A 22048-nucleotide genomic window follows, 5' to 3' on the forward strand; every position below is an offset into this window, starting at 1 on the left:
TAAACAGCAGACCTTACCGAACACAAAGGTGTAAAGCATGCCCCTGTACAGTTAGCCATTCCAGAGTAATCCGGTTTTAAATTTGCAGCAATGTCTTTATGCATGTCTCCAACTTTGCGGTTCCTAATGTGTTTAAATTGTTCAATAGGTCTACATGATTTTATAACAGGCCAAATACAAAACAAATGTTACAAATATCGCCTAGATATCTGTAAGCATTACAATCAGAGGATATACATATAGGGCAGACAGACGCTCATGAGTTCATGCTTTGTTTTTTCGCTGGATTTTAGGATAGCCTATGGCAACTGATTGCATTCCAAGCTACAGTCAACTCTAGCAGGCATTGAATGACTGGAGACTTTGTGAATTTATAGATTGACATAATGTGCTGTCTCTGCTATTGCTGCTTTTGATCGTTAGATTTTAGAGTTAGATTTTTTTGCAATCTCCTGTGGTGGGCTGGACATAGCATCGAAATGCCCGCCCAGATTCCCCTTTCCGCCTTGACCCATTCAATGAAAAAACTCGGCAAAATGTCTAGGGGGCTTGGTAGTAAATTTGGCGAGACACTTTGTCCCGCCGTTCCGCCTCGGTCTATGTGAAAGGGACAGTCGTTCCACGATTTTGGTACATAAAATCGCGGCGATTTCGCCAGTGTGAAAGGGCCTTATGTGTGTGCTTATGTGTGCATGCATATAGAGAGTGTATGTGTGTGCTTATGTGTGCATGCATATGTGTGTGTGTGCATTGGAGAAAGCCATTTCTTCCCTGAGCTGCGAGTTGTGTGGCATGAGAGGTAATGGGCTGTGAAAGAAAGGTTTTAATTACAGACCTTGAAACTCATCGAAAATGAGATTTGTTTTTCACATGGGCTGTATGGATATCATGCTGTCATTTTCCATCTAGATTATCCCAGCATGTGCTCATGTTATTCTCTCTGTGTCTGACAGGGAGAGAGAGAAAGGATCTTTGTTTTGCCTTCTGAGTGGATTGGATGTTTCCTGAAGGAATTCTCCAACTCTGCCCGTCTTTTTGTTTCCACTTATTAAATCTCTTTGCTCCCATTGTGTTTAAAGCCTGGCCCGTTTGCCGGTTCTGATTAACAGGTCACGTAATGGTAGCTGGTCCCTTCATTAGTCTGTTTGTTTGTGTGTCTGTGTGCCCATGTGTGTGTCTTCTAGATGACCTGGCATTTACCCTGTTTGGCTCTTAGAGTAAATGAGGCTTGTTTGGCATCACAATAAACACACCATAAAACTTCCTCTCCCAGCCCACGCTGTGGCTCCTTTGTCTTCTCTGAAGTCTCGCTCAGTTGGTCTTCTCTACACTTTCTCCTAGATGTGCCTCTAGCACATACTCTTTACCCGATCACACACACATAGCCTTATGTGTGTCGCTGGTTGCATGAAGTATCACGGAAGTTACACTGTCTCATAGATACACTTTTAGCACAAACTTTCCCTTTACCAAATCACACTCACATATAGTAGTATTGCTGGTTGCAAGGACTATCACAGTTTTAGATACTTTAGATATTTTATTTTAGATATTTAGATACTTTATTGATTCCCAAGGGGAAATTCAAGAAAGTTTTTACTTAATCAACTGATCTTCTCACCCTACAAGCGAGCACTTTGTTTTCAGACATTATATTCACACCCCATGTACTTCCCCACATGACCACCCTCTCCTTCCTCTGCTTACTACTCTCTCCTAGTGTTGTATTCACACATCCCACTGTCTATATGTGGCTAGAATGTGTTTCTGTTAGTCAAACCTGGTGTGAGTCAAACCGAGTGGCAGAGAGAGAGAGAAGTCTGTGGAAGGAAAGCAGAGGAAACAGTGGCATGGAGGGAAAGCTGTTGCCCGTCTGACCCTCATGGTCGTAAATTAGGCCCGTGGGGTGAAACCCCTTTCTAAAGAAAATGCCTCTCCTTCCTCCTCCACCAGCTGCTGATCATGCTGGGCTCATGCTAGGACTGTGCAATTAAAAAAATGAATCAATCAATGAATTAACAATGAGTTATGACTTCCAGTTATCATGAAAAGAACATAATCGAAATATGGCGATTATTTTGCTGCATTTGCTGTTTTGCAACATTGCTCTCGTTTTTGTCTTGAGTTACACATCCAGGGCACATCATACATCTTCCATTTTCACCTGATCATTTGACAGCAGTTTTAACTCCCAATTTGCCCCACCCAACAATACAAACATAAACATATCTTTTGTTTTTGTATTTATCTATCATAATTGTATTTAGTAATTAGACTCACAGTGATTTATACTTCAGTTGCCTCATACTTGTTCCTACTACAGTGGTTTCTTAGCCTTGCTTTGTAACAGAAATGACAGATATTGTTTGGCAAAGGCGGTTACACAACATGGCTGCAGAATATACGGAGCCACGCAGCAAAGCAGTTGCACTCCAAATTCCTCCCAAACTCCTAAGGAAATCCCCTTAGTTTCCCCTCTGTGCACTATCCGGTAGCATTGATGTGTCGTAGAATGACAGAGAAAATTGAGCACTGTATGCAATGCCTGTGCCCTGGACTATTTCCTGCTGACATTCGGTAGGATCAGCTTGTTACTCAAATAATGACAGCCAGCAAGTCAACTGTTAATGCCCTCTGAGGTGCTGCTATTGGTAATAATTTATACTGATAATCTGTTGCCACTGCCCCCGCCATGTAACCAGTCTGAACTAATCACTTTACAGGCTGAGTCCCCTGTTAAGAATTTGAGGCAACATGTACCGCCTATGCACGCATAGACTTGCAATTCATTTCAGTGAGGCTCTCTTCAATCGTACTCTTGCTCTTAAAGGAAAACTCACATAGATCTCTGTTTCTCGATGTCACCAAGTAGTGTGGTTACGGAAAAAAATCTGACCTGGCTCAAGTTGCTGCAGCCAACATCTAGAGTAGCCAGGCAGCAACAGTGCTACACTCTGGGGGCATGATTTTAATACTTTGTGACTTCAAGAAACAGAGATCTATATGAAAAATTGCCGGAGTTCTCCTTTAAAACTATAACTGTCCTCTTTATCACTCAGAGGAAAGGTATGGATCAGTACCAATGCAAAAGGCTATGACTCTTATTTCAACTCTTCTCGGTTTCTATTCTTAGTTTTCCTGTTGTAGGGGCATGAAGTGGCCCGAGGCAAATGCAGAGAGATTACCTTCATTAGCAGTAGCGCTGGTAATGAGTTGCCAACCAGTTTAAATATTCATGCAATGGCGCCTGAAGGGTTACATTGCACCGCAGGTTCTCCCCTCCCAAATGTCGCCACCTGCTGTCAAAGACGGGTTGTGGCCTCGTAGACATTGCAGCATTTCTGCAACTCTCACCTCAGACCCCCAACACAAGGCTTATCAGTATTCTCAGGTTGCACTTTGACAGTTGTGCTTGGTTGCCAGGTTTTGGCAATGAGGTTGACAAGAGTTGCCAGGTGTGCAAATGAGGTTGACGCCACGACTGTCACTCATTCATCACAGGCCACTTGTGCAGAGGACTGAAGGAAGGCTGCAAGTGAAGGAAGGCTGCAAGTGAAGAACTGTTGAGACTGACTGGCTCAGCATGCCCTTAGCTGGCTCATCAAAATGCTAACCGTCTGAGAGACTTACTGGGATTCACTAAGCATGAGATGGAATGGGGAAATATCTGCAGACTTTGTCGGCCACCTCAGGAAACACATCTGTTCTCATTCTTTCTACTATTCCATCTGTCCCATTCGTTCTCCTTTTTCGTCTCCGAACATTAATCTCATGTCACTTTCTGCTATTACATCGCTCTATTGCCTTTCCCCATTCCCACCCCCACCGAACCCAGCCGCTCGCCCCTCATCCAGTTGGACGTCATGCTCTGTTTCCTCTCCTCTCTCCCCTCTGCGTCCCTCCTCAAGGTCCTGTGAGGTTTACCCAGCAGCCCTTGCTGCTCCAGAAAAAGCGGTGGCAGGACAGGGTTCTTATATTCTCTGGCAGACTGCTATAAAGAGAGCGCACAGCAGAGGTATTGTTCAGTGTACCCTCCTCAGTGTTGGAGCTGTAAGCACTGCTGTGCATTTGTAGCCATGGATTGTGAGATCGATCAACATTGATCTCCTGCCCACACCTGTCAAGGGAAGCTGTGCCTGCATTGATCGAGTCATCTGTCTGCTGCTAAGGGAAGGGGAAATAGAGGGAAAATAGAAAAGAAATGTGAAAAAAGTGTGTATTTGAAAATGTTGTTTTTAATGTTTCCCTGTAAGACTTGATGTATTCAAGCGATATTCACTGATATTCTGTATTCATAAGACAGTTTGGATTCTTAAGGTAGACTTCTTAAGAAGTTTTAAGGCAGACTTGAATGAAAGCAGCTGTCCTTTTGAGACCGGGCCCCAAGCAGTGGTCAGTCCCTAGTCCCTCTTCCCATCTCCAGCATGCCATATCCCTAACAACCTCCATCCGTTAGGCTTCGCCAGTGTTTACCTTTCCCTCACAATTTATTCCTCCGAAGAGAAGGAAGGGAAACTGAATCCCTTATGTCCCATTCAACTGGTGGAAAATGCCACAATAAACAGGGACACCTAGGGCCTTTTTTTCTTCAGGTTCTTCTGTTGGAATACTCATTAGTGAAACTGGTGGGGCACTACATGCTGAAAAGTAGGTTGACCATCCTTCTTTCCTTTAAGGCAGCGGTCCCCAACCACCGTGCCGTGGGACATTCCTAACCGGGCCGTAGCCTACGACATGAGTTTAAAAAAATGCATGCAAACTAAACTCTATTTAATTCGCAATAATGTCACGTTTTTACATGGCATAGGCCTATATGCAGTTGTTTGATTGCACGCATGTTTGCATTTTGCAAGGTCTTATTTCTTACGTCTGTCTGTCCCGCCTTCAACACTTTACATATTGTCTTCAGCGCTGCGCAGCCTCAGGTCAGCTCACTTCACTTGATCAGTTCTTGGCGAATGGTAGTGTCACACAAAGTTAGCTAAACTGCTAGAATGAGCAACAAAAAACAAGCATCTTTAGCAGGTCACTGGTCAGAGTGTTCGAGAGCCGCTGCAGAGATTTCTTACAGAAAAAAGTCACCGCTGCACATTTTAGTGATGAGGACTGGGTGCCAAAACTCGCTTACCTGTGTGGCATATTCGGGTTGCTTAATTACCTCAACCTGTCACTCCAGGGGAGAATGACAACTGTCTTTAAACTGGCAGATAAAGTCGCTGCATTTAAAGCCAAGCTTGATTTGTGGGGACGAATGGGGACGGGGTGTATTTGATATGTTCCAAACAGTAGTGGGGGGTTTTGGGAGAGACTGAGGCAGGGCCCTTTTCTCGCAGCTGGTGCGCGATCACCTTGTTGCGCTTTCAAATGAGTTTGAGCTGCTAGGCTACTTCCCATCCTCCAAAGATCCACGGCAAACCAATGAGTGGGTCCGCAACCCATTTGTCAATATCCCGAATAGTCATAACTTGTCAGCGCAGGAGGAAGAGCAGTTGATCGAAATTGCAAATGACGGTGGTCTTAAGAGTGTGTATGAGGAAACCTCTCTGGTGGGTTTTTGGATCAAAACCAAAGCAGAATATCCCGAGATAGCCGTAAAAGCGCTGAAAAACGTTGCTACCATTTCCCCACCACGCATCTATGCGAGGCCGGGTTTTCTGCAATGACTGCAACTAAGACCAAATTGCGCAATCGACTGGACATTTCAAACACACTGAGGGTGTCACTGTCTTCCATCACCCCCTGATGGAACCTTCTTGTTGCAGGGAAACAAGCACAGGGCTCCCACAGATTATATTCATAATGCACGTTTAGTTCCATTTGTTCCCATATTTTGTTAAGCATGTTCACACTTGATAGATGTAGCTTGAAGTTGTTCAATTTTCATAGTTCATATTGTTCAATTTTCACTTCTTCAAGTTCACGTTTTTCACATTTTTAAGAGTTCGTTACCTTCACTGTTAACTGGAGCTAGTTCTTTTCAAGTAATGCATGCACAACACATTTGGAACATGGAACCCCCCACCCCCCCCCCCACGGTCCCGTGAAAAAAATGGGAATCAAACCGGTCCATGGTACATAAAAGGTTGGGGACCCCTGCTTTAAGGTGTTGAACTGGTGCCCTTGCAGTATGGTGGATTAGTCAATGTGGTCACTGCAGGCATTGTGGAGCAGTGGTAACATCACCGACTGACAATCAGTCCACCCAGGATCGAATCCTGAACCCGCCGTTGCGGGTTTGTGTCACTTTGGAGGAAAGCGTCGTCTAAATGTCAGTGAATTTTAAACCCTCTGATGATTAGATGTACTCAGACCCTAGCAGACCCTCACACGCTCACGGATGTGCGAAAGTATAACGCTGGCTAAAAGTCAGCTCTTCTGGGGCAGCTCCCATTGGCTGTTAGGTATGGGTGGAGTGAAGTTCAGTGAACCAGCTGGTCTATGTTTAAATCTTTTCTGCTCCACTGTCTTCCACACCACCCCTGTCTTCAAGGAAACTTTTGCAAACAAATGGAATACCCAAAAGGATGATCCTTGTGTTATCCTGGTCGTCTGAAACATTGGAACTTGCCGGCCAGACTAAACATGTTCAGCATCGTAAATTGGTCTCTTGTCAATGAGGTTTTCTATGGCTTCTATTTTTCTTTTCTGCAGATTCCTAAAGTATACTGTGAGTAAAGCTATTGTAATTGAGGGCTTGTGAAATATTTTCTCTGTTGAGCAGGTGAAATAACATGGAGAGAAGCACAACAACAAACTTTCTCAATGTACAAACATTCATGAGTGGTGAGGTGCTGACAGCTTGGCTGTGTTGATAGCAGTCTCTCGCTTTGGTCTGTTCGGGTTTCCTTTTTGACTTGTTTTTGTCCCCATCTGGCAGACATGTTATTTTTTTTTCTCTCCAGTTGTACTGCACTAGGTCACCAACAAATATGGTTTCAGAGAAAATGAATTTACTCATAATGCTCATGGAAAACATAGCCTGAAGGCTTTCTGGTGCCTTTTGATTTTTATGAGGTTGTTAGTAAGACTATAAGTAGGCTTGGGTATCGAATATCGAGTATTGGTTGGAACCGGGACCATCTTTGCGATTTTCCCGGAATTGTTCAAAAGTTTAAATTTCGATTCCTAGTTTCGATTCCCAGTCCACCGACCGGAAGAACAATCGGCTGAACACCAACGAAGAAGCGCATAGTTCATAGAATTAAAATTCATGGAGAATGTCAGACTATTTCATTCAGAAAGCAGGGTTCCCGCGGATCCTTAAAAAGTCTTAAATACAACTGAATTTTCGAAAGAGAGGTATTAAATGTGCGTATGGGACCGCCAGCGAGTGCAAGAGAGCGAGTGATGTCTCCATCCAGTTTCGTGTATTTAAAACGCAATTGTATAAGTGACTAGGCTATTAGGCTACGGGAGGAAGTGTAGTGGTTGCAGAGTGAAGATGTTTTTCACGGGTTTGGTTAAAGGTGTGAAAACAGTAATAATACAGTAGGCCTATGTACAAAATAATATGCCTGACGTTTTCGTGGTGTAGCTGAGGCCTGAGAGATAGACAGGTAGCCTACGTGGAATGAGGGAGCCTATGGTAGAATGAGCGGGAGAAAGAGTTGGTAAGCCAGTTAGCGATAGGTTGGCCATATGTTCGAATTTAGGCCGGACATATGGATTTTAAAAGCCCTGTCCGGCGCAGCCTGAAGCCAGACGCTCATTTGTTCTCCTTTTTGGAGTTGCGCTTGGCATCTAAAGTCTTTGCTCGGACGCAGCATCGTTTCACAAACTATGGACGTGAAGACTGCTGGTCAAATTATGTGCAGTGCTTCGCAATCAGGAGGAAATACTGTATATGTTAAGTTGATCTGTTTGTAGCTTTCCAGCGTGTGTTGCTGGCCTAGCCTAGGGAAGAAAATATCTGTCTAAGTTATAATAGCCTACCTGTAATATCTGCCAGCAGCTTGCTTGCCAGCGTTTCCCAGTAGGCTAGGCCTACTTCGCAAAAGTTGTGAAATATAACCGCATATTTTTTTAATGTCGGCGACTGCTACATAAAAAAAAAATACGTGCGTTCATAATACGTGCGTGCTAGAGATGAAACCAACAGTTTTCAGCAGGATCATGCGAGGAGGACCTGTCTCTTAATTAATTTAAAACAAGTCAATGGTTTTACAATGTTTCAGTCAAGCTTTGGTTGGTTTAGATACAACTGGTATGCAAAATGTAAAGTAGTGGATTAACTTTAATTTGCTGTGCTGCATATTGGACAATAGATGCACATAGTAAATTATATAAAGTAGGCTTATTAAAATATGTAAATAGCTTAGTCTAACTTTGAAAAAAATATTGAAGGGAATCCAGTCCAGTGCACATGTCTTTGGCAAGTAGCCCTAGGCTACTACAGACACAGGTGAAGAACAGTCAGCCTCAGCAGTAAGCAAAACCAAATATGTACAGCCAGCTTCAAAAGCAAGTAGCCCAGACCCTAAAATTGGGCATTTATAGCTGTGAAGGTAATTCACACACAATTATTTTTCTTTCGCCAAAATATATTTGGTAACTTCTGTAGACATCCAAAATGGGGTGGGGGTTAAAATTAGTAGGGGAAAAAAACTGTTTCATAAACAGTCATATATATTTTTTTGTTGTGGTATAGTCTTAATTTTCATTTAGATGTCTTGAAAAGGTCTTAAAAAGTCTTTAAATTTTCACTTGGAAAATGTGCAGATACCCTGAGAAAGACCGTTGGTTAGCTAGCTCATTTAAAATATCCTAAACTTTTTTTGACCCTGCCTTTAAAAAAAATCGGAATTGAGAATCGTTAGGAACCGGAATCGAAATAAGAAATCGGAATTGGAATCGGAATCGTTCAAATTGAAACGATACCCAACCCTAACTATAAGAAGTCACTGGAGTCTTTTTCACACATAGAAAAGAGGGTTATTGCAACATGACCTTCAATGATAAAAGTGTGGTTTGTTGCCTGGAATATAATCTTGCAGCACTAGCAACGCTCTTTCTGGTGCAGATAAAGGTGTTAAACCACTAACACTATAGCAGGGTCATTCCATGTCACTTGAAGGTACTGTCTGTATAAATCGTCTTGTAAATAAACTACCAGTGCTTTTTCAAAGTTCTCAATGTTTTGTTTTAAATGTCAGGGCCCTCGGAAGTGTGGAGCTACTTTAAGCTTCATAAATAGTGTAAAACAGTGATTTATTTGCATGGCTAGGCCGATGCCCGAGGGCACCCCTCATCGAAAACCTGTTGGTAGCATCGGCTAACTACCGCCAGATTTCGGAGTGCAGGGGACAAGCCGAGATGAGCTATGAGACAAAAGTTCACACTCGGTATCATGTTTCAACACACTTTAGGTCAATATCACACCGAACTTCTCCTTTAAGTAAACTGTTCAAAAACATTATGTATTAAAAAAACAAAACAAAATCACCTATTTAAAATGCTACCCTCAGATCTAATGTCAGACCTTTACTTTGATAGATTTTATTTGTTGTCATAGACATAGACAATGTTCAGTGTTTGTAACTGGTCATGTTAGACATAATTTTAGCATGGCAGAATATGGCAAAATGACAATGAATACTTCACTTTGGTTGAGGACAAGGAAAAGGCATGCATTATGAAACCCATTACTTTCAATGGTGAGCCGTTTGACGGGAGATAACAAAAATAAATAGGCGGTCAATAGTAAAATGACACGTCACAAGGTTGGTGTGTCATGATTCGTGAAGCATTGCACACGCACAGTTCTACCCTAAATAGATGCCAGATAACGTTGCAATATGGCCACCGAGTGGAGGGACTTGCCTAAAAGGACTTTGACTATAGTCAGTCAGTGTTGTTGTAGTTGTTGTTGTTGATGATGTTGATGTTGATATTGATCTTGTTGTTGTTGTCTTGTCTTGTTCTGCCCTTACTGCAGCAAACTGGCCGGTGTGCTTTCAGAAATGACACAGTTTCTATCGCCCCCACATCTCTGACTATAGGGCTGTTTGTCTCTTCTGAGCAAGTCCTTTTTTTCGCAGAGTAAGTGCAGTGTAAGCTGACGCTGCTGTGTGTGGTATAGATGGTTGGTCGAAAATAACTACTGTCTTTTTGCATTGCTTTATTCATTTTATAATGAAGGGTTTCAGCTTGTGCTGTTTCCTGACCAAAGAGGAGATGAAAAGACTGACAACTCAAGAGTTTGTAATGGGGTGCTCAGTGCCCTTTGAAGTATGTGTGTGGACTAGCTATCTCAGCTATTTTAACAATTGATGTCACCGGCCAAATATGTCTGATTCTTTCCGAGAGAAGTTAATAATCTAAAAGTATCCACGTGTACAGACAAACGCACACCACACCATACGCTGCTGCCTCGGCCTGGGAATGACATCACAGTGACCCAGGATTCCTTCACATCTTTCAGTATTCCAGGCACCCGCATTCTACATGCTGCTCATCCTGCGCCGGGCGTTTGCATGTGTAATGGAATTTCTTTATCAGTCATTTTTTTTAATCCATCATATACCTTACAACTAGTTCTATTTCTCTTATCATTTACTGGCTTTCTTTCATCAGCCACTTCACTTAACCATCTGGCAAGTGTCTGTTGCTTATTCCCAGAGTAAGGGTGTGCAGTATTTAACAGGCTCTGATAAGCTCAGTGGATTTATAACCCTGAGAAACCTAGAGAGTGTGTGTGAGTGAGTGAATGTAGGCTATGCGTCTTGTGCATGACCCACTGTTCTACTTGTGGTGGGAGCACACTTCCTTATAAAGTAAGTAAAGTAAGTATTTTATTCATCCAGTGGATTTTTTTTATGCACAGAGTGCAACCCAACCTTTTGTCTGCTCACAGACAGGCTTAGGCCTATATCATGCTACTTCTACTTTTTCATTTAGCTGACACTTTTACCCAAACCATGTGTAAATTTTTACAAGGGCCAGCCTCTCTGGAGTAGCTCAGGGTTAAGGCTCAAGGACACAGTGGACGCTGGGAATTGAACCCACAACTTTTCTGGCTACTTCATGCTTGTCCAGTTCCTTAGCCACTACAATACACTGCACTACCATCATGCAATGTCCCTGTGTTGCAGTGTAGCTGTCAGGGCTCAATGTAAACTCTTAAAAGTGGTTGCCAGCTTTGCCAGCTTGGCATCCAGGCATGAGGTTTGGGTTGCCAAAGCCAACTAAATCTGCTTGCCACTTGTAACAATTTGGTAGCCAAGGGAAACCTGGTAACCATTAATGTCGAGCCCTGGTAGCTGTGTAATTTCTCTGGTTGATCATGTTGCCGTCACAGAGATGATGACTAATCAGGCTGTTGAAAAAGAGATTAACAGGAGGAGAGCTGGTGCCAGCTCTATTCCGCTGGAATGTTGTCCGGGATCGTCCAGCCATAGCCGGTTGAATCCCGGGATCTCTGGGGAGAGTTCCTTTATTTATAGCAGCTTTTAATTCTTGGGTCGGAGACCCGCGATACCACAGTCTCAAGAACCCTGAGAGAGTGCAGGAGCCAAGCACAATACAGTTTCCTTGTTTCTGTGCCGCTGGCTCACTGCAGCTCTGCGGTTTTGTGCGTAGCTTCCTGTGACGATTTATTTCTGTCACTTTTGTCCTTATTGTTTCATTTTTTATGAATGTCCTTACATAGCTGTAGCGCTCCTCGCTCACACACTCTTCCTCCTCCTCCTCCTCCTCCTCTCTTTCTCCTCAACCTCTGTGCCCCAGATTCTGTAAGGCCGACAGGAAACGGGCTGTTTTTGTCCGTTGCCAGTTGTACAGTAGCCTATCTGCTGCACTCTATCTGTGTAAATGCTGTCTTTCCGTGTGTTTCACCATCAAAGGATAATGAGCTGCCACACTCTTACTTGTTGATAGCGGAAAGTGTGTTGTGTGTGTCACCATGTTTTTGTGTCACCATGTTTGTGTGTCACCATAGCTGCGTGTGTGTGTGTGTGTGTGTGTGTGTGTGTGTGTGTTTTTAAAGCCAAACAAAGCTATTGAGGCATCAGTGGAAACTCACTGAAGTGAGCGGAGTTAATGATCAGTGTGTGTGTGGGATAATGAGGATGAGAAAATTCAGCACGGAGGGAATTTAGGACCAACACAGACCAGCATGCTGCACCTGCTTCCTCAATGCTGTGCACAGAACACTGCACCAGTTTCCTCCTTTTACATGCTTTCCACTGTCTTGTCTCTTCACCTTGCACCCGTCTGTGTCGTTGTCTTTAGGGTTTTTGTCCCCCACGTAAACTCGGCAGAGACGTGCGCGAGTGTGTGCAAAGGTGACGCTGTTGCGCTTGGGAAGGAGCTGCGGTCAGGTCAACAGTACCTGCATCTACCCCAGACATCCTCCTCACCGTTTCCAGCGCTAACCTCAAATTCTGTCACCTCGGCGCGTCTCTGAGAGGAGATGAGATCAGTCGCTGCGTTGATTTGAGCCTAACGGTCTTGTTTTGTTTTTAATGTTCCGCTGAATTGCAGACAAAGAGTTGTTGTTCTGTGGCCTTTGAGAAATCTGTCCTTCAGAGGAAGCATGATTCTGTATGTCTGACTATTTTTAGTCAGGGGTAGTAGAGGAGGCGAAACCCTAAGGTCACAAGGAGAAAGGTTTAGTCTGCCTCAGTGGGGGCATCGTCAGGTGACTGCCTGGTCTTCTGTTTGTCTCATGATGCTTGTGTGGGTAAGAAGGTGTCACTCTAGATGCTGTACAGTAGGTGTCAATATATTGATGTGGTTTCATGATGTGCTCTAATTAAAAGGTGGTTCCAAAAGCACTCCTGTACAGTGTTATTTTTATTTATCACCCGGAGAGAAGAAATACTCTTTTCTGATTGGCTGGTGGGGTGGCTATTAATTCTGAATAACAGGACACCGTTCCATATCAATGCTTATGAATGGTAACTATAACAACCATAGTAGGACGACGGTTGCAGCGCTCTAGAATCTTTGGTTGCAGGCTTCGCAACAATGGAATCAACTATAAACAAGCTGTCCATGCTATCGCAGTTATAGGGCCAACGAAAGTTGTACAACAAGCTGAACTAGTGAGCTTCTTTTTAAACGGAACCGCGTGTTTCCTTTGCTTTACAGTGGCAACCGGGTGATAAGCGGGATAACGGCCTTCGAGGTGTGTCCAGTTATACGGAATTAATGGACTCGGCCGCTGCACATTGGGGAGTTTTTTGCCCCTCGCCCTCGTCCATTAATTCCGCATAACAGGATACCTGGGCGGCCGTTATCCCTTACATGTAGCCTACATTTCTGTTGAATGAAGCCTGATACAACCTTGAGGTGATTTTATTTTTTTACTGTTGAAATTGCCTGTTAATGTCTGTCAAATAGCAATAAGGTTTGTCAATTGCAATAAACACACACACACACACACACACACACAGACTCAAAAATGAGCTTTTGCCCTCTTGCATTGCAAACATGATGAGCGTTTTCTTTGGGACGTTGCATACAGAATAGATTTCTCCCCTGTGTGGTGTCCCATCTCCCTCCCTCTGTCCAAGTAGGTGCTCTCGGTTCCATGCGGACACTCCCTCCTCCTCTCCAGGTTATCCTGGTCCGGATGCCTGCCTATCACAGAGAATCTGGCCTCTCTTTCCCGCAGCCCTCCCAACCCTCTCCTCCCGCTGATGGAGCTCAGATTACACACCGCTAATAGGAACCACAAGTGTCTTTCTCTCTCATTCTCTCTCTTTCTCTCATCTCTCACTCTCTCTCTCTCTCTCCCCCCTCTCTCTCTCCCTCTCTCTCTCTCCTCTCCATCCCACTGGCCCTCTCCTTCTGTTTCTCTTCTCTCTCCAGCTGCTCTTGTCCTGTGCTTTTACAACTCCAGTTGGGTAAATGGTTATTTTCTGTCTTAAGTTAGTCTGGCTGCAGTCTGCTAAACATGCTGTTTTAGTTTTTTCCCCTTGTCTCATTTATGTAGGGGAAGTTGAGGATTTTGCAATTGGTTTTGCAGCGTGGAAGGTTTTTTATTTTTTGTCAGTGTTAGATGGCATCATACACACACAGTGTAAAAGTGTGTGTGTCTGTGTTTTTATCTTTGTGTGACATCCTGTCTGCAATGTTCACAGCTACTCTCTGGGCTGACAGCCGGCTGTCATCACTTAGATGCCCTGTCTCCTGCTCCAGATGTGTCTTAGACATAAGAAGGGGCCTTCGCTCCTCTCCTCTCCTCCCCTCTCAGTACGGTAATCAGGGGGCCTAAGTCGTCTGAGAGTTGGCCCTTTCTCCAGAGCCCCTGAGATCTGCAGAGCTGCTTCAGACACAGTACAGGCTTCCCCTCTCAGTGGAGCTTCAGGAAGGAGCAGTGCTAACTGAAGAGGTCACTGGGGCACCTGAACTGTGAGGTCATCTCCCAGTGCTGATCAGAAACTCCAGATGTAGGTCACCACCCCACCACCTTCAATGGGAGGGTGCTGTCTGTGCATATGCTCTGGGTTTGGCATTTGGCATCATGCTGTATATTTAATGCTAAACATCTGTGATATCCAGAGATTGGGTGTCACTTTTTGAAGGTCATCATTTTTTTCTGTCATCACCATTCCCCAGTGATTCCAGAGAGTTCCTTTCCATCTAGTAAATGGAAGGCTTCCATATGAGTAGAAGGTTTTTTTGTATCTTGTCTCATCATGTGTCTCTCTTTCCTTCCATCCTCTTGGGTTCCAGTGAGAGACCTGCTGGCTTTTGCTCCTTAAAGCCAAAGGCTGCTCCCTAGCCCAGTGCTGTTGTTCAGGCCTCAGAACTCTCTCTCAGGCAGTTCTTTAGCCCAGCACTCAGGCCTTAGAACTCTCTCTCAGGTGGTTCCTTAGACCAACACTGTCATTCAGGCCTCAAAACTCTCTCTCAGGCGGTTCCTTAGCACAGCACTCAGGCCTCAGAACTCTCTCTCAGGCGATTCCTTAGCCCAGCACTCAGGCTTCAGAAGTCTCTCTCAGGCGGTTCCTTAGCCCAACACTGTCATTCAGTATAGTATAAGTATAGTATATATACTTTTTTGATCCCGTGAGTGAAATTTTGTCTCTGCATTTAACCCAATCGGTGAATTAGTGAAACACAAACAGCACACAGTGAACACACAGTGAGGTGAAGCACACACTAATCCGGGCGCAGTGAGCTGCCTGCTACAACGGGCAGCTGGGAGCAGTGAGGGGTTAGGTGCCTTGCTCAAGGGCACTTCAGCCGCGGCCCACTGGTCAGGGCTCGAACCGGCAACCCTCCGGTTACAAGTCCAGAGTGCTAACCAGTGGGCCACGGCTGCCCCATTCAGGCCTCAGAACTCTCTCTCAGGCGGTTCCTTAGCCCAGCACTCAGGCCTTAGAACTCTCTCTCTCAGGCGGTTCCTTAGCCCAGCACTCAGGCCTCAGAACTCTCTCTCAGGCAGTTCATTAGCCCAGCACTCAGGCCTCAGAACTCTCTCTCAGGCAGTTCATTAGCCCAGCACTCAGGCCTCAGAACTCTCTCTCAGGCAGTTCATTAGCCCAGCACTCAGGCCTCAGAACTCTCTCTCAGGCCGTTCATTAGCCCAGCACTCAGGCCTCAGAACTCTCTTTCAGGCTGCACAGTCTCTTTCCAACACTGTCATTCAGACCTCGGAACTCTCTCTCAGACGGCACAGTCCAGACATTGGTTTTTGGCCTGGGTGCCTAATTCAGTCGTTCCAGTCTCTCTGAGCTCCTGACACCAAATTATGTCAGCAGGCAAGGCTGAACTGCGGTGATCCCTTTTGTTTTTCTTTTGGCGAGCGCTGTCCGTTGTAAATATAAGGAGATTATGATATTTGCCATTTTCCCTTCCATCTGTCTGGATGCTGCTCCGTTCTGCACAGTCTCTTCCCTCTGTTCTCTGCATTTGTGTGTGAGAGAGAGAGAGACAGAGAGAGAGAGAACTGAGAGGAAGGCGACCATGAAAGAGAAATCAGAATGGTTTATGGAGGGGAGTGTGTTTTGTTTGTTTGCCTTTAGCCTCGTTGCTGTTTGCATGAAGCTAGCCACAGGTTTCCTGTTTTCAGAGCCACCATTTACCTCCCCACACAACAGAGACAGTGTAGGGGGGGTGGGGGGCTTTGGCTAACGTAAAAAACAAGTGTGCGGTTCACACACACAACACAACACTTACCATGTCTGCAATCAGAGCTGTCAAACAGCACAAGGAACTCATCTGTTTTTATTTATTTATTTATTTATTTATTTTCCATTGTCCCCCCCCCAGTGAGCTCAAACCTTTCACATGCGGTCTCCCTTTGAAATTTCAAGAGAACTCACAGTGCTCGCCCCCAGAGCGCGAGAGGGACCGAGAGAATGGCACTTTGTTTGTGTTGTATTTCTGAGTCTATGTCTCACTTGATTAGAGTATTTTTCCTGAGTGCTGCTATACATTAAACACCATATTTTACACCCAAGCACTTGCAGATGAACTTAATGCTCGTGGGAGTTCGCTGATTGGAGAAGGATTTCCCACCCGAGATGAACTGTCCACTTCCACACTCTCTTTCTCTCTCTCTCTCTCTTTCTGTCTGTGCTTCTCCGATTCTCATTTAAACTGTTGCCAGGGTGATGCCTTACTAACGGGACTTACTATCTCAGGCGTTGCCATGGTGCCGGTGCCATTCTGAAGGCCTTGTGTGCGTTGTGCTTTGCCTTGCCTCTCCAATGGCTGTCTGACAGGAGTGGTCCTCTCATCCGTGGCCAGGCCCTGGAAAGAAAGCCTTTCTCTCTTCTTCTTTCTATCTCTCTTTTTCTCTCTTTCTCTTTCCCTCTCTCATTCTCGTTCACTCTCTCACCTGTTATATGCAGGTCCAACTAGGCCTTGGAGAGTGAGTCTCTCTCTCTCTCTCTCTCTCTCTCTCTCTTTCTCTTTCTTTCTCTCTCTCTCTTTCTCTTTCTCTCTCTCTCTCTTTCTCTCTTTTTCTCTCTCTCTGGCCCTGTCTGTATGTCTGGCTGACTGACTAATGGTTCCTCTGTGGAACACAGAGGTCTGCTGTGGGCCGTTTGGATCTGGTCGCTTCTGCTGCCTCACCGACCTCGCTGCTTCTCCTTTTTTACGGCCCTCCGAGCGAGCGAGCACGTACAATCTGCTGCATCTTTTTTAGATTTAGCCGGCGATATTTTTGGTGCGCACACTGCGCAGCAGCTCGCGTTCTTTTTCAAAGCGTTCCCATTTCCCACATTCCACATGTGGTCGGACTATGCCAAACTGCTTATTTGAATAATGTCTGTCTGTGCCTCCTCTTGTCCATGTTCGGGCCATGTGTGGTCAGTCCGGAGAGCCCTGGTGTCTGTCACTCGAGGGCCTGCTGAACATGCCTGAACACGTCTCCCAGAGTCCACTTAGCGACAGGTCAAGCAGAAAGGCCCGCTCCTGTGCTCCAGCTTAGCGTGCCGTGAGCATGTCCCGGGAACGTTGAATGGCCACGACTGCCGCATGGTGACAGACATTGCTAGAAAGCTCAGTGTATGGGGCCCTACGCTAAACGATTACAGCAGAGATTGGACAAGGCAGGCGTATGGGATTTCAGACTCTGAGGGAGAGAGTGGGAGAGAGGGCTGTTGCATGTTGCGTGTTGTTTGTTGGTGGTGGTGAGGCTGTGGGCTGCGTGACGTTGAGGGGCTCAGGCAGCCTGATTACAGCTATTCAGCGATGCGAGCGCTGCTTGGGAAATGGGAAGCAGGCCTTCTGGTCAGGACGGAGGCCAACGCTCATGTGTCCGCAATGAAGCTTCATTTGTAGGGTCGTTTTATGTGTGCGCCTCAGGGAATACAAATAAACAAACACTGTGTGTGTGTGTGTGTGTGTGTGTGTGTTAGTCTGTGCATGGATCTTATCGTGTCTTTGGTTTTCTCCTCTGCAGGACCCTGATTGGAGTGTGCAGCCGATGGCTTCCTGAACCCCAGCCTACCCCCCTCTCCCCCCTCCCCTAGACTGTAGTCGTCCCCACCGGGCAGAACCATCGGCTCGGTGATGAATCACACGCCCAGCCCCCACATGACCGAGGCCAGCGGCAAGTCCGGGTCGGGCCTCCTGTGCGGCCTGGGTCTGGGCCCGGACCGGGTGCGTTCTCCGGACAGCCTTACCCACACGCCCAGCCCCACAGGGGGCACCCCCAGCTCTAGCCCTCCCCTGCTGCTGTCGCCCGGCCTGGGCTGCGAGGGCCTGAGCCTGGGCAGCCTGGGGGGCGGCGGCGGCGGCGGGGACTGGGAGAGCCGCGAGGAGCTGCGCCTGCGGGAGCTGGAGGAGGCGCGCGCGCGGGCCGCCCAGATGGAGAAGACCATGCGCTGGTGGTCGGACTGCACTGCCAACTGGCGCGAGAAGTGGAGCAAGGTGCGGGCCGAGCGGAACCGGGCACGCGACGAGGTGCGGCAGCTGCGGCAGCGGCTGGACGCGCTGACCAAGGAGCTGACGGGCGCGCGGCGCGAACGCCAGGAGCTGGCCACCGAGAACGAGCAGCTGCGGCAGGAGGCCCAGTGACTCCAGCGCCGAAGCACCGTTGCTCCCTCCCCCTCTCTTCCTCCGTCCTCCTCCCCCACCCGTAAGCCCGACAACAAGACCCACGAGCGGTTAAGGACTGGGCTCTCCGGAGCAGGAGCCGGTCAGAGACGTCAGCAACGACAAGCCGGAGCACAAGAAGGTGGGCAACCACTCCACACATCACACACATTGTGCATATCACACACACACATGCTCCGTGCATCACACACACACACTGTGCATATCAAAAACACATACTCTATGCATCACACACACACTGTGCATATCACACACACATACTCTGTGCATCACACACACATACTCCGTGCATCACACACACACACACTGTGCATATCACACACACATACTCCGTGCATCACACAAATACTGCATATCCCACACACATGCTCCGTGCATCACACACACTGCATATCACACACACATGCTCCGTGCATCACACACACACACTGCATATCACACACCACCGTTGTGTTGAAAGTCCCTCCAGTGTTGCAATACTGTTATTGCAAAATCAGCAATTTACCACATAGTTTTGTGACGCTGCATAGTTTATTCTATGCAGGAAACTGCAGAAGATTAGCTTTTGGATAGCAACAGCCATGTACACAGTATACAGAAATTGTAAATAAGGTTTGAAATATTTTGTTTTACAAATCACCTCATTTTGGTTGGAATGGAGCTATAGACTAACTGGTCTAAACCACATCCGGTGAATTATGCTAAGCTAGGCTAACAGCATCGCTCTCTTTATTCCACGCACAGAGAAGAGAAGGTTATGTATCGTCTTATCTAACTTTGGGGTAGACAGCAAATAAGGTTATTTTCCAAACATTTGTTGTGTTTCTTTAAGAGCTATTTTAAACAGGCCCTCACATTCAGATGCCATCAGTATCCTCAACACTGTATGTTTCTGCACATAGTTTACAAACACATGACGCAGATGACACCTTAGAGGTGCTAACTCTCAAAAAGGGGTGTCGACTGCACTATGGAAAGCAAAATAGCAGATGCGGCTCTGTGGTTATGCAAAATTCAAAGTGAAACTCGACTCAGCAGCAACTCAGCAAGTTCTGCAGCCAAATTCGAGAATTCGATATCCGACGCTAATGACCAGACTCAGAACAAGGGATCTTCAAACACCTCACTGTTCTGCGCTTTGCTTGATGCACCCCGCTGTTCGGTAGGATCGACCTTGATGAAACTCACCATACCAGTGCATGTAGAGAAGTCTTTCAGGGAGGCTGCAGTAGCCATTTTGTTTTCCAATTAAAACAAATGTTTTTAGCACCATTGGCTGTATGAATCAGCAGGCACATGTTGACGGCCATCAGCATCATCGTTATCATTATACAAGGCCTGCTGCTCTCATAATGGTGTGTGTCTGTGTGTCGGGAGCCTATATCCACTAATGGTGCAACACGCTAAGGGCTTGTGTGTGTCAGCAGAGTGCTACTGGTGCAATCAATGCCCTAATTATAGTCCTTTTTCACACATACACACACCAACACTCACACACACACAGACACAATGCCTGTGTGTGTGTGTGTTTTAAGGCTCGGTCTGGGGACACACTGCATTGAGACTATAGTCAGGAAACCAAAGGGAGAGTGTTGCAAACTGTGACCCATCTGCCAGAGCAGAGCAGAGACGTGACTCTCAGACATGCAAGCATTCCCTCCCCACTGCCTGCTGCTAGACGGGAGGATTTCCTGGGACTGGAAACATCCGGTTTCATGTGGCTGGCTTTTAACTGCCCTTTTCTTCTTTAATACCACAGTCTCTCTCTCTCTCTCTCTCTCTCTCTCTCTCTCTCTCACTCTCTCTCATACACACACTCACACACACACATACATGTGGAGGTAGGAGCAGGCTTGGACAATGCCAGTGTCCAGCTCCGCTTCTCTCTGGGGGGTTCTGCAAAGCTGTGGAAGTCCAGAGCGCAGTCCAGCCACGGTCACGCACACACCCCCTCACACCCTCAATCACGCTCCATCCCTCACACACACACATACACAAACACACAAACACACACCCTCACACAGAACAGAACACCTCCCACAACTGGAGGGAAGGTCATCCCTCCCTACCCCAGGTCTGCAGATGGAGGAAGAGAATATCTCTTTGTTCCTTTGTCTGTGTGTGAAATGCCTCACTCTGTTTCTTTATGCCCTTGGTGCTCTCTCTCTCCCCCCTGGACAAGCTTCAAGTACATGCTGCTGCTGTGTGAAGAAATGTGTGCCACCTCCGTTTCCCTCCTCTGTTTTTTTGGATTAACATGCACACTTTCTCTCTCTCTTTCTCTCTCTCTCACTCACTCTCTCTATAACTCGATGTCACACACAAACACCACACATATACACACACACACACACACACACACACACACACACACACACACACACACACACACACACACACACACACACTTACCCTGCTCAGAGTGTTGCCACATGCATGTCACCATCAGCCAACCAAATCTCAAATCTTGCCCTTTGGGTCCCTCTGGTGGTGGGCATGTGTCATTGCATCTGTTTATTTTCTTTTTCTTCCAAGTGGGAACACCGCAGTCTCAGGAAGTTGGCTAAACATGTCTTTGTGTTTGTCCTTGCTTGGCCAAACCTTTGATATGTAATCCCTTCTGCACAGTGATAGGAGGAGACGAGAAAAGAAGGGAAGAGAGGAGAAGAGGGAAGAAAAGAGCAGTTTTTCATTAGTGATCCTCAGAGCCTGGGAAGTCCATCTTGTGCAGACAGGAAATGAGGCGGTCGGGAAGGGAACAAGTCAAAAGGGAACACGATCGCTTTTATGTGGCCCTCTGCACAGCTTTTGATGACATGCCGCCTGTTTCTAAGAGTAAACATTTACGCCAGGTTGGGCTTGCCAGTATCCAGAGATGGAGGTGCGAAACCAGACTTTCGTGTATATTTGTGTTTCTGTGTGGAGACATAAAAGGTGAGACATTTTGTAGGTGAAGGTGATTTATAGGTCCACAGAATGCCAACTGGCCAAGCAATCCTCTTTTCCCACGTCTCCACTTAATCTTGTTTCGCCGATTTAATAGTCTTGGCTATAACTCTCTCTCATTCTCTCTCTCCATCCCTCTCTCTCTCCCTTTCTCCATCTCTCTGTCTCCCCCTCTCTCTTTCCCTTTCCTCCCTCTCTCTTTCTCCCTCTGCTTCCCTTTCTCCATCTCTCTCTCTCCCCCCTTCCTCTCCCCTCCTCAGGAGCTGGAGCTGCTGGAGGCGCTGCTGCGCTGTAAAGCGGCGGACGCTCTGGAGGGCTGGGACGCGCGTAGCGTTAGCAGTCTGCGCTCGGCTCTGAGCCGGCAGGACCGAGGTGGTGGGGGCGGTCGCCTGCAGCTGTGGGACGAGCTCTGCCCCCCGGAGGAGGAGCCTGGACGCATCAACGCCCTGCAGCTGCGCCTGGACGAGTCCCAGAAGGTCCTGCTCAAGGAGAGAGAGTGAGTCCTGTGTGTCTGTGTGTCTGTGTGTGTGTGTGTGTGTGTGTGTGTGTAAATAAAAACGATAACACTAGCGAACATGTGACATAG

At 46.5% G+C, this 22048-nt stretch overlaps 1 protein-coding gene across 1 annotated transcript in view; it reads left to right on the forward strand.

Annotated features, from left to right (window-relative positions):
* Nucleotides 1–22048, forward strand: part of ccdc102a (coiled-coil domain containing 102A) — a 100516-nt gene that overhangs the window by 32974 nt on the left and 45494 nt on the right. Inside the window, 3 exon segments of the mRNA XM_048262372.1 lie at nucleotides 17861–18575; nucleotides 18577–18637; nucleotides 21723–21958. Of these exon segments, the coding sequence (XP_048118329.1) occupies nucleotides 17971–18575; nucleotides 18577–18637; nucleotides 21723–21958 (902 nt within the window). The 5' untranslated portion in view covers nucleotides 17861–17970.

The sequence above is a fragment of the Alosa alosa genome, chromosome 14 (genome assembly GCF_017589495.1).
Source record: "Alosa alosa isolate M-15738 ecotype Scorff River chromosome 14, AALO_Geno_1.1, whole genome shotgun sequence".
Lineage (NCBI taxonomy): Eukaryota > Metazoa > Chordata > Actinopteri > Clupeiformes > Clupeidae > Alosa > Alosa alosa.